Consider the following 18,740-nt stretch of genomic DNA (forward strand, 5'->3'; position numbering starts at 1 on the left):
GAGTAAGAAAGAGGTGGAACTTGATATTCTTCATAATTGGGATTGTGAGAATGCTATATGAGTGGAGGATGTGGGCATCAGATAAACTTCACTTTTTTCTGAAATGGACAAAGGAGGGGTGAAAACATAGTGTGGAGTAGAAATATATCAAACTTAGCAATGATGGTAGGTGTGGGAGATGGGGAAAAGAGTAAGAGGGAGGATGATACTAGGGGAAAAAACATAAACAAAATTCCTGATCCTGAAAAGGTAATTAAAAAGGAAAAACAACTTTGAAAAACTTAAAGAACTTTGATTAATATAACTAACAATGTCTACAGAGGACCTCCAACGGAACATGTAAGCTTCTTTCTGACAGAGAAGTAATAGCAAAGGAATGTATTTTCAATTGTGCCACGTATGAATTCATTTTGTTCAACTATGCTTATCATAAGGAGTGTCTCTATTTCTCTGTGTGTGTGTGTGTGTGTGTGTGTGTGTGTGTTCAATTGGGGTGGAGATATATGTTAAGAATAAGAGAGGTTAGAAAAAATAATTTTTTAAAAAGACCAAGGTAACATTTTTTAAAAATAAGCATTAGAGAACAAATGTTCAGAAGGAACCACTGACAAGCAAGATAGTTTTGAAGTAATGTGCAAATTTTATTATCTATGTGTGCATATACATATACTTATATATATGAAAAAGAGATGCATGGTTTCATAAAGAATGCCTCTTATATCCTGTTTATATCCAAATGTCTTCAAAGGCAGTATTTATGTTCAGAATACATTTTATTTTTAAGAATAAAAGGAAAAACACCTAGGCAACCAAGTGGAGCATGGTTTGGAATGGGAAAAGACATGAGGCAGGGAGACTATTAGGCTACTGCAATACTCCAGGGAAGATGTGATCAGGACCTGCAGCAAGGTTGTGGCTAAATTAATAAAGAGGCAATATATACAAAGGATGTTGAGATGGTAGAAATGATAATATTTGACAACAGACTTAAAAACTTCAAGGGAAAAGTGACTTCAAAAACAAAATTACAGATGGTCAAATTAAAATGCAAATAGCAAGATAAGAATGATCAGATATTTGGTTGGTAAAATATGCTCTTCTAGTTCCCTGTCTTCAACCCTTTACCTGCAATTGTGAAGGAAAAGTCTGGCTTTTTTAAAAAGTACTTTCTTCTAGCATAGTATTATATACTTAATAGGAACTCAAATACCTACTGGATTGAATTCTACTTGTATCAGCTTCAAATCTTCTCTCCAAGATCTTAATTGCCTCTGATCCTTGACCAAGGCCCAATCTTCCAGAGCAATACCTAGACATATGTTCTCTTGCAAGTTCTGTAAATATTACCATATTCTCTATACCAGTCCTTATTTGCCAATAAAATAGTCTATTTTCTAATTATTTAGATAACCTTGAATGTTTAATTTCTATGTAAACAGAATACAAGCTATGTTATGGCAAATTCTCCTATATTGCAAAGTCTTCCAGCTGTGAGGTTTATATCTTTTATCAGAGAGTGAATCTCACTGAGTCCAGGGAAATCCATTTCTTTTGTAGGTTAGTCCCCAGGAAGATGTTAAGGCTAGAAATAAGGATGTGATTCAAATATATAATATCTTATAACTATGTAGGATATTTATAATTTTCAAATCTTATTTGAGTTGTAATAAAGGATACTAGGGGGTTTCTGTTGTAATAAAAAGGATAATCTGTAATAGAGATACTAGAGGGATACTCTGGGGTTTCAGCTGTAATAAATATGATACTCGGGGGTGTTTCTATTGTAATAAATGGAGATACTGCTGGTGTTTCTATTGATCAATACTGGATGGCTAATCAATCAAGATATTTCCTACCCTCCTCCCTCAAATACCACCCATTTTTCCACCCACTCCCTCCTGCCTCCCTTCCCCTCCCCCCTTTTAGTCAATCACATTCTATGTAACTCAAGGTGAAACTATGAGATTTAGAGAAGGTACTCTTTCTCTCTTTCTCAAGTAAGGAGGTTTATTGGGGAAGACAGGAAAGGATGGAGGATGAAGTAAAAAGGATGGGGTTTTCCCTAATCTATACAAGGAGTTAGGCGGGTATTAGGAAAATGGCAGTTCAGTCACAATTTAACACAACACAAAATCTGTCAGGGAGTCACTAGCAGGGATATTCAGAGAGAGATAAGAGGACAAATATTTTCTTCTTTCTTCTTCTTCAAACTCAAATCTCAGATATACAATCAGTTCTTCAGGTTCAGCCACCACCATCAGCCACACTAGACAAAAGTTAGTTCAAAAGTCAGAAATCCCAACTTCTTCTCCACCATTCTATCATAAGCCACCCAGATCTCTCTCAGCTTAGGACAGAAGCTAAGTGGGGTCCAGTCAGAAGCCTCTCAGCCTAGCCCCAAAAGCAAGTCCTTCAGTTCAGCGGCTGGCTTGGCTCCCAACTGTTTCTCCTGGGAACATTCCAATTGGAATGTTACTTTTTGATTGTCAGATGATGTCCTTTGTATGCACTGTAGATTCTCTCTTTTACAGAGTCTAATAACTTATGAAATAAATAGGGGTATTTTCCCTTTTTAAGAATGAGGACACTAAAGTTTAAAGGTCAAAAAGCTAATGAGAGAGACAGCCAGGTATATTACCTGGTCCTTCTGACTTCTAACCTAGAATTTTTTCTTCCTTCAACTATTCTATCCTGCATAAAATTAATGACTGAGGTTTTGAGAAAAGAATGCAAAATATAAAGGAGGTAGTATATAGAGAAAACAGAGGACAGAGCCTCAAATGTATCCCATATTGGCTGAGATAAATATACTTGTATTCCAGAGTTCTTTATTTATAATTCTATTCTATATAAAGAGTCCAAAAAATTGAAAGAAAAATCTACATGTACCAAAATATTTATGATAGCACTTTCTATATAACAAAAGCACTGGAAACTTATTTTTAGTTGATGCCCACTGATTGAGGAATGGCTAAACAAACTGATATATTAATGTGATGGAATATAACTCTATTATTAAGAAACAATGAATATAAAGAATATAAGAAAGCACAGGATGATTTATCTGAATTGATGCAAAGTGAAGTAAACAGAATTCAGAGCTCAATTTACCTAATCATAGAAGGATGTGTAATGATATGAAAGCTCCAAGAAGAGCTAGTATGCACCCCCTTCCCTTCTTTGGAGAGCTCTAGGACTATGGATATGGAACACTACCTATACTGTTAGACTTGAGTGAAGTGTTGATGAGTTTTGCTGAATTGCTTCTCCCCCTTTCTATTTTGTATTATAATGGATGATTCTTTGAGTCGGAGAGTTAGGGATATAAAAGAAAATTTAAATGGTGCAAACCCTCAAAAATCAATTTTTTAAAAAAATCACATTTTACAAGAGCTTAAAAATTCTGCATATCCTTTGACCCAGCAATACCACTATTAGGTCTGTATCCCAAAAAGATTTTAAAAATGAAAAAAGGACCTATTTGTGCAAAAATATTTATAGTAGATGTTTTGTGACATTCATCAATTAGGGAACAACTGAACAAATTGTGGCATATGAGTGTTATGGAATACTACAGGGCTCTAAGAAATAATGTGAAGAATGATTTAAGAAAGACCTAAATGAACTGATGAAAAGTGAAGTGAGCAGAACCAGGAAAACATTGTACACAGTAAGAGCAATATTATGTGATGAACACTTATGAATGACTTAGCTATTCCTAGGTATACAGTGATTCAAAAAACATAAAGAAATACAGTGAACCAAGAAAATTCTCAAAGACTAATGATGAAAAATGCCATCTGCCTCCAGAGAAAGAAATGATGGAGTTTGAATGCAGATGGAGACATACTAAATTCACTTTATTTCTCTACTTTTCTTTCTTTTGTCCAAGTTCTCTTTCACTAAAGGACTAAGATGGAGATATACTATTACATATGTAAAATATATATCAGATTATTTTTCATCTTGAGGAAGGGGAAGAGGAAGAATTTGGCTCAAACTTAAAGAAAATAAAAGTTAAAAAATTTCTACATGTAATTGAATTTAAAATATTAAGAAATTTTAATTACATTTTATGCAACTACTTATTTTAATATAATATTTTGTTAGGATTTTACTTATATATACTACTGAGTTGGAAAAATTTGGCTTATTCATAGTCAATATAGTCAATTATATATTTTGGGGGGCTAGCAAAGTAGTGTTTTCTTCTTAATATAGCTAGACCAAGGACACTTAATTTGGCCCATGGCAGGGGAAAACTGCTGTATTTATCATAGTACACTATGATAGGGGTGTATGGGGTGCTCAGGGAGGGGTAGTATCTCTGGTATGGAGGGCTTGTCGTGCCCTCTTAGGGAAGCTCTCCAGCCTCTGACCCTCACCTGACACCAAGCTCTCACTTGTGGCTCCTAGTAGCTGCTAGCATGCGGCAGTGGCCACACCCCGGGCAACGGCTTCAACCGGCTAAACCTTGTGAGGGTAGCCATCGGGTCGTCGTCGACCCCTGGTGAACTAAGGCTTTGCTCACCCAGCATATGAAAACTGCTTCGGCTGAACAGAGGGAAGAAACCAATAAGAAGGTTCAACGGCTGAGTTGGCGACGGAGCAAAGCACTGTGGAGTGCTTAGGGTGTGTTGGAGCACAAAGGACAACATGGCCATCCAATGCAGCTGAGGAAGCCTTGAGGCGTAACGATTTTTCATGCCACTGGACCCAGGCTTCCAACGCCTAGAGAGTGGGACTGTCTCTGTGCATCGACTTTTCCACTTAAATCTCCTTCACACACAAGTGTCTTTGTGCACACTCATCTATACACCACAGATGAAAACGCACAAAGACAATCGTCATCCTCGGTTACTGAGAGACTATTACTACACTAAACATAGCAGAAGTAGGTATTTAATAAATGATTGCTTAATGAATAAAGAGTTTATTAACCAGCAGGCCAAGAGAGAGAGAGAGGTAGTACGGTTTAAGTGGTTAGAAAGTCAGCCTACTGGTCAGGAAGATCTGAAAATAACTACTACAAACAAAGGTGTCAGACCATACAATTGTCAATTCTTTAGACAAGATTTTTCTTAATTCTATTCATTCATTCCTTTGCCAAGTTTTTTGTACATCATCTTTTCTCAAATTACCTTAAATGTACTTACTCGTGCGTATACAATATAGAGTATTCTATATTCCTCACAGAATATAACCTTCTTGAGGGCAGAAGCAGTTTCATATTGTCTTTGAATTCTCAATGCCCAGTACATAACAGGTTCTAAATTAATATCTATTGAATTTAATTGAACATTGAGCAATGATTTAAATTTAATTTTTAGGAAATCATTAAAAACCACATCTATACTGAAGAACTAATGCTTCATTCTGAAATAGTTTGAGTTTTTAAAACTTAGTGATCATACCTATAATTTCACTAGTAAGGAAATTCCCTCTACCATTACAGGTTGGTACTTCAGCTTACTCTACAGTGAGACTTAAGGAACTGAGAATTTAAATGACTTGCACAGAGTCCAAAAGACGTGGAACCTGAATCTAGGTCTCCCTGGTTTTCCTGTTAGCTCTCTACTCATCATATAATCTCTTTTAAATATGTATTAATGTATTTTGCAATGTGGAAATCCTAGAGCTCATCTTAAGCTTCACTATCTTGGTATCTGAATCTACGGAACTTATTTCATATACTCTTGGATGCTATTCCTTGGATTTTGGCATTTCTCCTATAATCATGTTTAACCAGTTATGGTTTTATGTTTGGAAAAAAACATTATCAGATTCAGCTGATATGTTAAATAGTTTGGGTGCATTGTTTTTTTTTCTTTGTTCCCTTTTAAATCTGTGTTATAAGAGAGATAGTTCACTAGAGAGGAGAAGGCATAGGGTTATAATCAGAAATGAAGTAATGGTGTCAATAAAATATTTTTTTTTAAGTACGCAGAATGAATTGTAGATAACACAAATAAATAGGAAAGGTTTTAGAACTAATGTGCTGAATTTAGTATAAACTTTAAAAAAACAAGCTTTACATAATGAAATTAATAGGCAGCTAGGTGAGGCAATAGATAAAGCACTGGACCTGGAGTTAAATAGTTTTGAATTCAAAGTGGTTCAAGACATTTATTAGCTATGTTACTTAAGCAAGTCACTTAAGTTCTCTTATCTTCATTTTCCTCATCTTTATAATGTAGATAATAACAGTAAGGTTGTTGTGAAGATTAAATGAGATAACAGGCAAACTTTAAAGCACTTATCTACATAAAAGTCAGATCTTATTACTGTTTGTGTTTACTGGCTTGTCAAGTTCAAAATAATTTTTTTTTAAATGAAGAACATTACCTACTTCTTGAAAGAAAGGTGACTGACTAAACATGCAGGATGAAACATACATATTTCTGGACACAGTCAATAATGAGAATATTTTCACTTGACTATGCATATTTGTTGCAAAAGTTTTGTTTTTCTATTTTTTTCAGTAGGCAGAGAAAGGCTGGGAGAGAAAATAAGTGCTTATTAATTGAAAATTTGAAAAACTAAAATTATGGTGACATAAAAACATAAGATATCAATAAAATTTTTAAAGGGAAAAAAATTTACATACTTTAAGATTATAGTCTCCTAAATTACTATATACTATAAACAATATAGATATATTGTTTGGAATTCCTTCCAAATTCATGTTCCCACAGAAGCAATGTGTTGTATCATCTTCAAAGGTTGCTCACTACATTCCAAAAAAATTCTTATTTAACATATATAATACCCAAAGTCTTGTCACCATGTTTCAATATTTCTATATTCAGTAAACATAAAATATATTCTGAGTAAAATACAATCAGAATTCCAACAGGGGAATAAGGGACACATCTTCCCCCTTCTGCATATGAACTAGAATTGTGAGGACTGAGTCTCAAGTCTGATGGAATGATAAAAACGAGAATCAGAAGGAAGACAAGTGATGAATAGGCAAAACAGAGGCTCTAAGGAGAATAGCTATAAGAGTGAAATATCCATCCAGATTAGTGTACTGCGTCTCTGTCCTTTTTCACACTTGGAAGATAATTAGACCCTGACACAAAGGACTAATAACTGTACAGTAAAGGATATCTAAGCAAAACTGTTTTTGGAGAAAGACAAACATGTAAGTAAAAATATGAAAAAATGAAAGTTAAAAAAAAGAAAAAATTACCAAACACAAAATAAATTTTTAATAATTCTCTCCTATTGCAATGCTAAAATATCTTACAAAAATTACTTTTATTCACCTAATTCCTTTTAAAGCTCCACAGAAGGAAAAGGCCTATCAATTCACATGTACATAGGAATGCTCTGGTCCAGGGGATTGCAAGGTTCCTGTATGCCCCTAATACACACAAAATTGAAAAGCTTTAATATGAACAAGATTAATCCAAATAGTATAAGAAGGAAAATAATTGACTGAGGAAAATACTGGGTCTATATCCAAAGAGATAATAAAAAAGGGGAAAGGACATACCTGTACAAAAATATTTATAGCAGCTCTTTATGTAGTGGCAAAGGACTGGAAATTGAGGGGAAGTTCATCAACTGGAAAATGGCTGAACAAATTGTGGTACATGTTGGTGATGGAATAATATTGTGCTATAAGAAATGATAAGCAGAGCAAAATAGGCAGAACCAGGAGAACATGGCACACAGGACCAGAAATATTATATGAGGATCAACTATGAAAACCTGGCTACTCTCAGCGATGCAATATTCTAGGATAATCCTGAAAGATTACATTGAGGAATGCTATATCCACCTTCAGAGAAAGAACTGTTGGAGTTGAATGGAGGCAGAACAAAGCATACTATCTTTCACATCAGTTTATGGTTTTATTTGGGGGTTTTAGTTTTTCATGAGTATTCTCTTACAATAATGACCAATATGGAAGTGTTCTGCATGATAATAAAAATAAAATTTTTAAAAATACAAATACAAGGGTCTGCTATCAGTAAGTAGTAAAAGGAGATAGTTCTCGAATTAAAAAAAAATCACTGCAAACTATTATCAACCATATGAAAGAATGATCTAAATCACTAACACAAAGAAAAATGCAAGTCAAAATAACTGAGGTTTCATCTTACATTTAGCAAAATGGCATAGATGGGGAAAAAAATAGAACAAGTCAGTATAGGAAAAATGGACACCCAGAAAACTATATTTTTAAAGTTTTCGTTTCCTCTCATCTTAGAGCTATAAGAGAATATTATAGATGCTTCAGAAGAGAAATGAATTGTCTGCTACTGTTTATTTCCCAAATGTGCCATGGAAGAAGTTTGATATCTAAATATTAGCAGGGAAAATGTCCACTGATATAAAAAAACAAGATACAGCAGAAAGATCTCAGGAGACTTGAGCTCTGCCACTAAATTTTACATACAATACATTACATAAATTACAACACCCCTTCTCTCAGTTTCCTCATCTGCAAAAAAGTGGACTAGATAGAAGGTATTAAGAAGGGAATCAATAACTCCTTGAGATGTCATAATCTAGATTAGGATCAGAAGACTATAAAGCTAGATATCTGGTGCTATCCAAACACTTGTAAGGAAAATGAGGTGCTAAGAACAGAAACAACTTCCCCAAAGTTATACATCGCTTGACTGATATGGTTAGGTATCTGCACCTGGTCCCTCAAAGTAAACCGATTTGGATATATTCTTGCACCAGAACATAATGTCATATGTGAAGACAAGACCAATTCTGGTCTTTGTCATCAAACCAATTGAAAAAAATACCACTACTTTAGTCAACCATTACCACAGAGGGCCCAGATAGGTGGATCTACATAGGCTACCAAAGTCCCTACAATTACTCATCCCTTCTAAATCCTTGAACCTGGGAATGTGAGGCCCTAATTCAGGCCTTATGTAAATCGGAGGATCTTATGTAAAGGCAATCCTGACCTAGAACCTACTATCTTGCATGCAAAGCAGCAATTACTCTGTCCATCCAGTTTCAGTGAAAAGTCTGAGAAACACCACTTAAGATCTTAATAACTATCAAACACCTAAACATGAAGTTTCTCACTGCCAAGAACCCCACCAGAACCAGCAGTTTTAATATTAAGTCTGACCTTGAGCTTAAAGCACCATCAAGTTATTAATTTCCTGAGATGTTTTTGTTATCATCTGCCATCTTGGAATCAAGCAAAGGATAAGGAACTAAATGTGACTTCAAAGAGGCTCCTAGGGACTCAATTTAGCAGATATTTAACCATCCAGGTACCTGAACTGATCAAGCATGCTCACCAAAGATATTTACTATTTTCATAGAAGATGATCTATACAAGGTCAAAATGTCAGTGGGATTCCCCTAACAAAGGTAGATTTCTCCAGATGCTCTTATTTGAGAAGTCAAGTCTAAGAAAAATATGACATATATTTAATGATCAATTAAATAATCCATGATATGCATCTGAATAGCCAGCCCATGGATTCAGCACATCAAATGGACAATGAATAAGATACAGTAATTAACAGGAAGAAGAAAATAGCCTAGATTTCATTTGAGAAAGTGAAGAGTGATTCCAATAATCCCAAATTGGCTCTTAGCTCCATGGAACAACTTTTAAATTCATCAGTGCTATGTAATTTTCATCAAACATCATCAGTATTATCTCCAGTTCACTTTCACCCGATATATCCAATCAACAGCAAAATTTCACTGCTGCTTATTCTACAGTATCCCTTATTTTCACTCATAGAGTTATACTCTTACTTCAGGATATCATTACCTCTTCTTCAAATTCAAATAAAAGGCAATGGCCTTTTAATTGGTCTCTCTGTCTTTGTATTTAAGGTATCTGTAGTTCTTCTCATGATGAACTTAATCAACTTCAATAGCTCTGGACAGCTTCTAGGGTCAAATATAAATTCTTCTACTTAGCTTTTAAAGCCCTCCATAATAAAGTCCCAACTGTACAGGACCATACTGTACATGGGATTCTCTTCATAAATATACTAGAGTGGTGTGCTAGTTCCATCTCCATTGGATTAAAACAAACAGAAGTTATGTGACTTGACCAGGGTCACATAATTAGTGTCTGTGGCTATATTTGAACTCAGAGCTTCCTGACTCTAGGCCCGGCACTCTTATCCATTCAGCCCTATAGCTGCCTAAAACAGAACTTTCTAAGTTCTCATTTTAGTCTTGTGTTGCTCTTTAAGTTGTTAGTTATTTTAGAAGTCATTTTCAGTCATGACCCTATTTGGGGTTTTCTTGACAAAGATACTAGAGTGGTTTGCCATTTCTTCTCCAACTTATTTTACAGAAAAGGAAATTAGGGGCAAACAGGGTTAAGTGAATAGCCCAGCATCACCCAGTGTATGAGGTGTGAATTTTAAAACTAATCCACCCTAATCAGACCATTCTTTAGAAGATTTGGTAAAAATACAGATACTTGGAATAACAGAATCAGGTCTTGGGAACCTGCATTTCTCCTCCCTTCTTAGCTTAACAAGATTTGGAAGGTCTGCATCAAACTCAAGATTTAATTACCTAAGGAATGGCCTTTAACAGACATGTGCAGAAAAAAAGACAGACCTCTGGGCTATCCTAAGTCAAGCTAACTCCTCATTGGTACAGATGAGATGCAAGAAAATGATGTAAAATTGTTTATATCAGGCACATCACTTCCTGTCTCTTCCTCTTTCCCTGGAGAGGCGACTCTGGCTGAGAGTGTGCGAGGCATTTTGACATCTTGGAGTGTTGGGGGGTGAGTTTTACCCTTGAGCTGACTCAGATTCGGGCATCTTAGCTTGAGCCCCTTTGGAGGTCAGGCTGATTCTTCCCTCCTTCACACTCAAAACCTTACTTTCTAGATCTCCTAATCTTCCTGCCAGGTACTAGCCCCTTCCTTCTTCTTTCTTCTTAAATCTCCTCCACTATAGCAATTAAATCACCATAAAATTTCCAGCTGAGTTTGGGTGTTTCATTAGGATTTTATAAATAAAATCCGTGGCAACCAAATATAATTATTAAATTCAGTCTCAACCATAATTTTAACCCTTAGAGAGGTCAGATTTGAACTCAGGTCTTCCGAATTGCAGGTCAGGGACTCTATCCACTGTGCTACCTGCATTCCCACCCCTACTCCCTCCTTCTCAGATGTCCTGTATTTAATTACTCTATATTTAGCATCTTTATACTTATATACTTAAATATGTATCTATTGCCTTCCTTGTTACACAAGCTTTTTGAAAGTAGAAACTGTTTTAGTCATTGAACTGGTACTCCTAGAACCTAGTACAATGTCCAACACATAATAGGTGCTTAATAACTATTTGCTGATTAAGATGAATGTAATAGAATGAACTAAAATACACAAATAATAATTCAGAGAAAGTTTGGAAAATATGTATAAATTGGCACAGAATGTAGTACGCATTCCTGGTTAAGAGAACAATTTAAAGAATGGCCATGTAATTTAAGGGAAAATAATCTTGAAAGATATTATAACTGATTAATGCAATGACCAAACTTGACTTCAGAGTACTGGTAGTAAAAAAACAACAATCCTCTTGGCAAAGAGGTGATGGCCTATAACTGAATAAACATTGTTAGACAAGGTTTTGTTTTAACAAAGCTTCCTTATTGAGAGAGAGAGTTCAAAATAATTTTTTTTAAACAACTTAAGTATCAGGTGACTCAATGAGTAAAATGGGTAAAAAAAAATGAAGGGCACAAATAGATTGCATTGTATTCTCAATGATAACCTTTAAAAGAACTGATAAAAAGGATTATCAGAGAAGAAATGTGACCCCAAAAAGTAGATTAAGTCATGTTAAGAATAAAAGATAACAGAGTAAAGTGCTCTAGAACTTGTACCCAAAAGATGTAAAATAAACCTACAAGCTCTCCAGAACATCAAGTTTATAATAATAATAATAATAGTTAACATTTATTTGGCATCTACTATGCTAAGTGCTTTACAATTATCATTCCATTTGATCCTGACAACAATCATGGGAGATAGATGCTATTATTATTCTCATTTTACTATTAAGGAAACTGAGGCAAACAGAGATTGAATGACTTTGTCAGGAGGACAAAAGAAGAAAATATCTGAGGTCATATTTGAATTGGGGTCTTCCTAATTCCAGGGCTAGCACTCAATCCACTGTGATACCAATTGCCTCTATGTTATACTTTGTTGAGAAGTCATAAAAAAAATGTAAGCAAGAATCTCACAAAATGAAAAGGGCTGGCTGGGTTAATCTGCAGTAAATGAGAATAGAGAGTAATTTAAAAATAATCTTGGATACACCCTTCTTGCCACAAGACAAACCTTTTATTCTTCCAAGAACAAACCATCACAACACTTACACCTTGCCTTTTCCCAAATCCCCTATGCTATTTCCTCCTCAAATTCCTCTAATCACTCTGGGTTCCAATTTTACTGAAAAAAGACCTACAATGCACTCCCTCTTCTCATCTATTTTATTCTCTCCTCTATTCCAGTCTCTGAGGAAGACACAACCTTTCTCCCTGACAAAGATTACACCTCCTATTGTGTCCTTGATTCCATTTCTTCCCATCTTCTCTAGGAATTTGTTCCTGCAATCACTTTGCCTCTTTCATTATCAGTCTTTCCTTATCAACCGATCTCTGCCTACAAATATGCCTAGGTTTCTCCCATCTTAAAAGCCTTTACTTGATACTATGACTCCTCAAACCATCATGACAGCTTTCCTCTCTTTCACACTTTTCTTCCTGCACCGTTTCCTCTTTTCACTTCCAATCTTTCAACTGCTTGTAATATGGCCTCTGATCCCATAACTTGACTCAAATTTCTCAAATATTATAAATATTTCTTAATTAGCCACGATGATTTTCTCATCTTCATTGATCTCTGCAGTTTTTAACACCTTTGACCATCACCTCCTCCTAGAAACTCTCATCTCTCTCACTTGAACATCTACATGTTCTATTATATACCACAGCACTCCTCAGTCTTCTATACTAAATTCTTTACCCACCTCTCACAGTCCACGAATGAGATTCCTGAGGCTCTTAGACTCATTGGCTCCCATGATTTCAATGACCATTTCCATGCATCAAGCAAGGATCTCAGTTTTGCTCTTCTTTGTATCCACAATGCCTGGCATAGTATAAATACTTCATAAATGCTTGTTGCAAGCCTGATTGACCATAGTAAATCCCAAATCTATCCATGTAGCACCTATCTCTTTTGTAATGCCAATCCTACATTATTGAATGCTTGTTAGTACCTTCATTTACAATTTCTACTATCATCTCCAATTCAACATTTCTGAAACAGAATTTCTTTTCCTTGCTCCCTCTCCCTGCCAAATATAGCTATCCTCAAAATTTTACTATTCCTGTTGAGGGGTACCACCATCCCTCTAGTTTTGCAGGTTTGTAATCTCTGAGTCATTTTTTTCCTTCTTCCCCAATCCTCTATCAGTTCGACAGACTTGCTGATTCTACTTTCACATCTTAAGTACTGGTCCCTTTTCTCCACTCACATGACCACTAACCTAGCTCAGGTAGTCATCACTTCTCATCTAGATTACTACAAGAGCCCTCCAAATGATCTCCCTGCTTCTAGTCTCGTTCTAATCTAATCCATACTACATACTGCATCCAAAATAATCACTCTATGGTCCTAAACATTTCAATTTCTTGCCCCAAATCCTTCAATGGTTCTCTAATGCCTCTAGAATAAAATAAATGTAAACTCTTTTAGTTGTCATTTAAAGTAAGCTATAATCTCACTCTGATCTACTTCTATTCCCTATTTTAAAAGCATGAAACCATTCTTCTTGAATCCAGTCTCTCTCCTTTCCAATCCACTGTCCACTCAGGTCCAACTGGATCAAATCCCTATTACATAATTATTGACAATCTATTATAGGATTATCAGATTACAGATAGAGAGCTAGAAGGGATCAGATATGTCACTGAATCATTTTCAGATAAGGAAAATGAAAAATGGAGAAGTAGCCCAGGGTCACAAAGCTAGTGTCTGAAACAGGATACCAACCTAAGTCTTCCTGACTCCAAGTCAAAATAATCTATCCACCACTTTAAGTTTCTTCTCTAAATCAAATAGTAATGCAGTCAGTCAACAAGTATTAAATATGCAAAGAAAGGCAAAAGACAAGCCTCAGCTCTTAAAGAACTCATAATCTGATGGAGGCAACAATATGCCAACAATTATGTACAAATAAGTTATAAACAAGATAAATGGGAAATGATTAATAGAGGGGATGCATGAGAATTAAGAGGAATGAAGAAAGCCTTCTTGTAGAAGGTGATATTTTAGTTGAGACTTAAAAGAAGCCAAGGTAGCCAGGAGAAAAGATGAGGAGGGAGAGTATTCTAGGCATGAAAATCAGAAAAAAAATGCCTGGAGCTAAGTTACAGAGTGATTTGTTTATGGAACAGCAGGATGGCCAGTGTCATTGGGAAGAGCAGTATATGGAGGAGTATAAGGTATAAAAATGAAAGCAAGTTCTGAGGGAAGGGTATATAAAGGGATATGAACAACAAAAAGATTTTGCATTCTATTCTGGAAATGATAGAGATAGAGATAGAGAACTAGACTTTACTAGTCAAGACAGGGTAGCATGATTGGACCTGAACTTTAGGAAAATCACGTAAGTGGCTAAATAGAGGACAGACTGAAGTGGCAAGTAGTCCAACCAGCAGAATACTTCCTGTCCAGAAGTGGGGTGAAAGGTGGTGTTGATATGAGACAACAAACAAGGAGACATGTTTGAGGTATGTTGCAAAGGTGAAGCAGATTGCCTTTGCCATAGATTGGATATGGGAAATGAGATAGTGAGATGAAGCATTTACATCCCATATTATTTTATCTGGTTTCTAAAGCCTTTTTTAAGCCTTTTTCATTTTAGTCCCTACATCTTTCAGGCTTATTATATATTATCCCCCTTTATGCACTCGACAGTCCAGCCAAACTGACCTTCTTTTTGTTCCTCCCTTATAAAACATTGTCTCTTGATTACTTTTGTCCTGGCTCTTCTCTATCCCTGGGATGTACCACCTCTCACCATTAACTCTTAGACTCCTTAGATTCTTTAAATGTTTAGTTTAAGCATCCCCTTCTTCTGCAAAAAGCCTCTTCCTGACCCCATCAGTCTGTAGTGTCTTCCCCATCATATTACTTACTATTGGTTTTGCATATACGTATGTATGTTGCTCCTTGGGGAGTAGGAATTGTTTTATTTTTGTCTTTACATATTCCTAGCACCTGGTAGAGTCTCATACATAAGCACTTAATAAATACTTGCTGATTACCTGACAGGTTTGCTTAAGTATACAGATTTCATTCAAGTATGCTTACTACCATTGCTGGAATTTAGCATTTTATCTCCCATGCAAACATCTTTACACAGTCTACCTTATTTTCTTTCACAATTCAGTTAAGGTATCTTTTCCATTAGGAAGTCTTTCCTAATGCTTCCCCTAACAGCAGTAATCTCTCCCTAAATCTGTGTGTGTGTATGTGTGTATGTATCTTTCAGAAGCATGTATATTCGGAGAAAAGCAAGACTCCTTGATCAAACAAAGTTTCATAGCAGATTTTGCATTTCAAATGAACTTTAAAAGTGTCCATGGGAATCTTTAGAAATAAGAGAAAGAGAAAACATTTTAGGTATTAGAGAAAGTCAAGTGTCTTCTTTCTGTCTTTGAATCTCTGGTGTCTGGTATAGTACTTTGTATATATTTGGTCCAGATCAATGCTTTCACTGTTTTAAGCTACTCCCAGAAAGGAAACTTCCTATACCAGTGTGTATAAACAACTGCTCTAAGATTTACATTATCTCCCAGTTGATAGGGGCACTGAGTGACATGTCCCAGCCTACAACATTAGTGTGCAATCAGGGATATAGTATCAATATTTCTGACTGCTAGGCTGGCTTTCTAAACACTTATACCACACTGGTTTACAACAGGGGTTTAAATAAATTTTTGACGAATTGGATTATAGGTAGTAAGTAACAGTCAGGTTTGTGATCTAGGAAGGATAAACAAGTCCTTTCCAACTTTTAAGATTTTACAATTCTATGTATTCTTCATTGCTTCCTTCAGCTCTAAAATTATATGATCAAAATAAAGTGTAACAATTGAAAGCAAGATAAATATGTTTTAGGTGGAGGTAATCTGATCAAAGTGAAAAAGGCAGGCTCATCAGTATAAAAATAATCAACAATTATTACTAACTGTAAGGATAATGTGTTGCCTATACTGTAGAAGGTGATGCTATATCCTGAACTGATGTAATTTCTTTAATTCTTAAAATTCCAAACCTTACACTTAAAAAACAGTGATATAATGATCACTGAGATAAAAAATATAATAATCATACAGTACTTCTAGTCCCAACTTTACTTGTTTCAGTATTAACTCCACAAAAAATATATGAGGTTTAAAAAAAAGTCTCACTGTGTATTCATGTTACATTTCTTTAGTTTCTCTTCCATCTTGTTTAAGTCTCTAAGATCTGCTCCCACAATGGCAAATCTCTTTGAATCCAAGACATGTCCATCTGTAAACAGAAAAAAGTATAAAATGCAACTCTTTCTCTAATGTGGTGAAATTTTTTAAAAACTTAAAAAAAAAATTTTTAAAGCCCCTCAGTCTCCTACATGTACATCTTTCCCAATTGTCTTCTATAGTAGACAAATACTCCTTCCAGTTCTTAACATGGTTCTATAAGAAATTACTTAAGCTAAGATTCTTTTGCTAATAAAAATCTTGAAATTATATGTCAAAAATAATTTATTTGCTACAATTTTTGTTTTGTTCTCTTTTTTTAACAAAAACAGATTTATTTACTCTATTTTACTTCAAAATTTCCCCCACCTTCTTTTATACCATGGTTATTTAAGACCATCACAGCCACTATACAAAAGCTGCATTATGTATTCCTTTAACATAATTCAAGCATTAGAAAGCAAGACAAATCTCCCAGAGTTCTACCAAAAGCAACACAACAGACAACATTATCAACTGTGGGAGTGACATCATCTGGGTTCAAAGACTCTAATGTATAAAATGGTTTTGTTTGTTCCAGGTTTCCCTAATAGCAATGTAGATTACTATTTGCATCCTTGGATGTGACCAGAAGTCAGGCAAAAAAAAAAATCCATTAGAAGCCAGCCTTATGGCAGGAAAACAAGATGGGAAAGAGAAAACTGGTATCATAAATGGTCAAGAACCTATTCTGAAAAACAAGAATGTATTTGAGGTCTATATCTGACAACCAACACAGTCCTGGCCTATGCAATAATTATATACACATTGTCCTAAGAGAAAGAAATTTTAATTATAAACGTGTGTTCACAATTTAGAAATAGATTTATATATTCTTTACAAAAGTTTTAAAATATTCACTTTAATTGTGACAAAATACAGTTTCAAAATATACATTTCAATTGTGACATATGTGATTGTCAATTACATCTACCCAATAAGCTCCTTAGAGGAAAACACCTGGTCTTTCATGGCTTCTATTTTACCTACCATCTAGTACCTTACCTTTGTGTTTCATCTTGCAGAAAGTAATTTAATAAATGTTGACAAATAAGTAACCTAAAGGAACATAAACTCTTAAAACTAAGGAAATATATTTCATTGATTTGTTTTGTTTTTAAACCCTTACCTTTCATCTTGGAATCAATACTCTGTATTGGTTCCAAGGCAGGTGAGTGCTAAGGGCTAGGCAATGGGGGTTAAGTGATTTGCCCAGGGTCACACAGCTAGAAGGTTTCTGGGACTAGATTTGAACCTAGGAGCTCCCATCTCTAGGCCTGGTTCTCAATCCACCAAGCCATTCAGCTGCCCCCATGATTTGTTCTTAATAGAAAAAAAAATCAAAACAACTGATAAATAAATCTATGACAACTACCTGTAGCTACTAATCATAAGTCCACAAGCTAGCTTGAATCTCCTTGGAAATGTATAACAAAATCTATTTTTGACTCTCAGTTCATAACCCATGAAAAAAATTGCGACTTGTATATTAGAAGCAACTGATTTTTTCATATTATTTAAAAGAGAAGTTTATCTTTGATTCTTCAAAGATCAAACATATAAAAGCACCAAACCAAAATTGCTCAAAACAATTTGTTGCTTTTACTGTAAAAGTTAAGAAAAGACTTTTGGCTACTTGTTCCCCGAGGGCTTTTAAAATGTGTCCTCTAGGTTTAGACATTCAATTAGCAATAAAGAAGAACAAGTATTTGTGTGTCTATGACATATGAGGGACAGACAGGTAAATGATGCAGTGGACAGAGCACTGCAAGGCTCGACAAACACCTTCAAATCAGGAAGACAAGTTCAAATTTGGCCTTAGACATTTAATAATGGTGAGACTTTGGACAAGTCACTTGACTTCTGTTTAACTTCTGTTTGCCTCAGTTTTATCACCTGTAGAGTGCTTAGCACAGTGCCTGGCACATAATAAGCACTAAATAAATGTTAACTATTGCTATTATACAATTTAATATGCTAAGCTAGGGCTATGGAGGATATTTTCAAAGTATACGATATCTGATACATATATTAGATCATTACATCTCAAAACTCTTTTTAAGAAAAGTAGGCTTACATACATAAAAAGATAACTAATCAAAAAAAGAGTAGCAAGGAGGTGTCAGTGAAATCAAGTAATTTGAAAATATGGGGGGGGGGGGAACTGAGTGAGCAAGACAAAA

At 35.1% G+C, this 18,740-nt stretch overlaps 1 protein-coding gene across 1 annotated transcript in view; it reads right to left on the reverse strand.

Moving 5' to 3' along the window:
- The window catches only part of LCMT1 (leucine carboxyl methyltransferase 1), a 113,412-nt gene that overhangs the window by 32,483 nt on the left and 62,189 nt on the right, over positions 1-18,740 (reverse strand). The window contains exon 6 of the mRNA XM_056805861.1: positions 16,468-16,570. Within this exon, the coding sequence (XP_056661839.1) occupies positions 16,468-16,570 (103 nt within the window). The remainder of the gene's footprint in view (positions 1-16,467; positions 16,571-18,740) is intronic.

This window comes from Monodelphis domestica, chromosome 7, assembly GCF_027887165.1.
Source record: "Monodelphis domestica isolate mMonDom1 chromosome 7, mMonDom1.pri, whole genome shotgun sequence".
In the NCBI taxonomy this organism is placed as follows: domain Eukaryota; kingdom Metazoa; phylum Chordata; class Mammalia; order Didelphimorphia; family Didelphidae; genus Monodelphis; species Monodelphis domestica.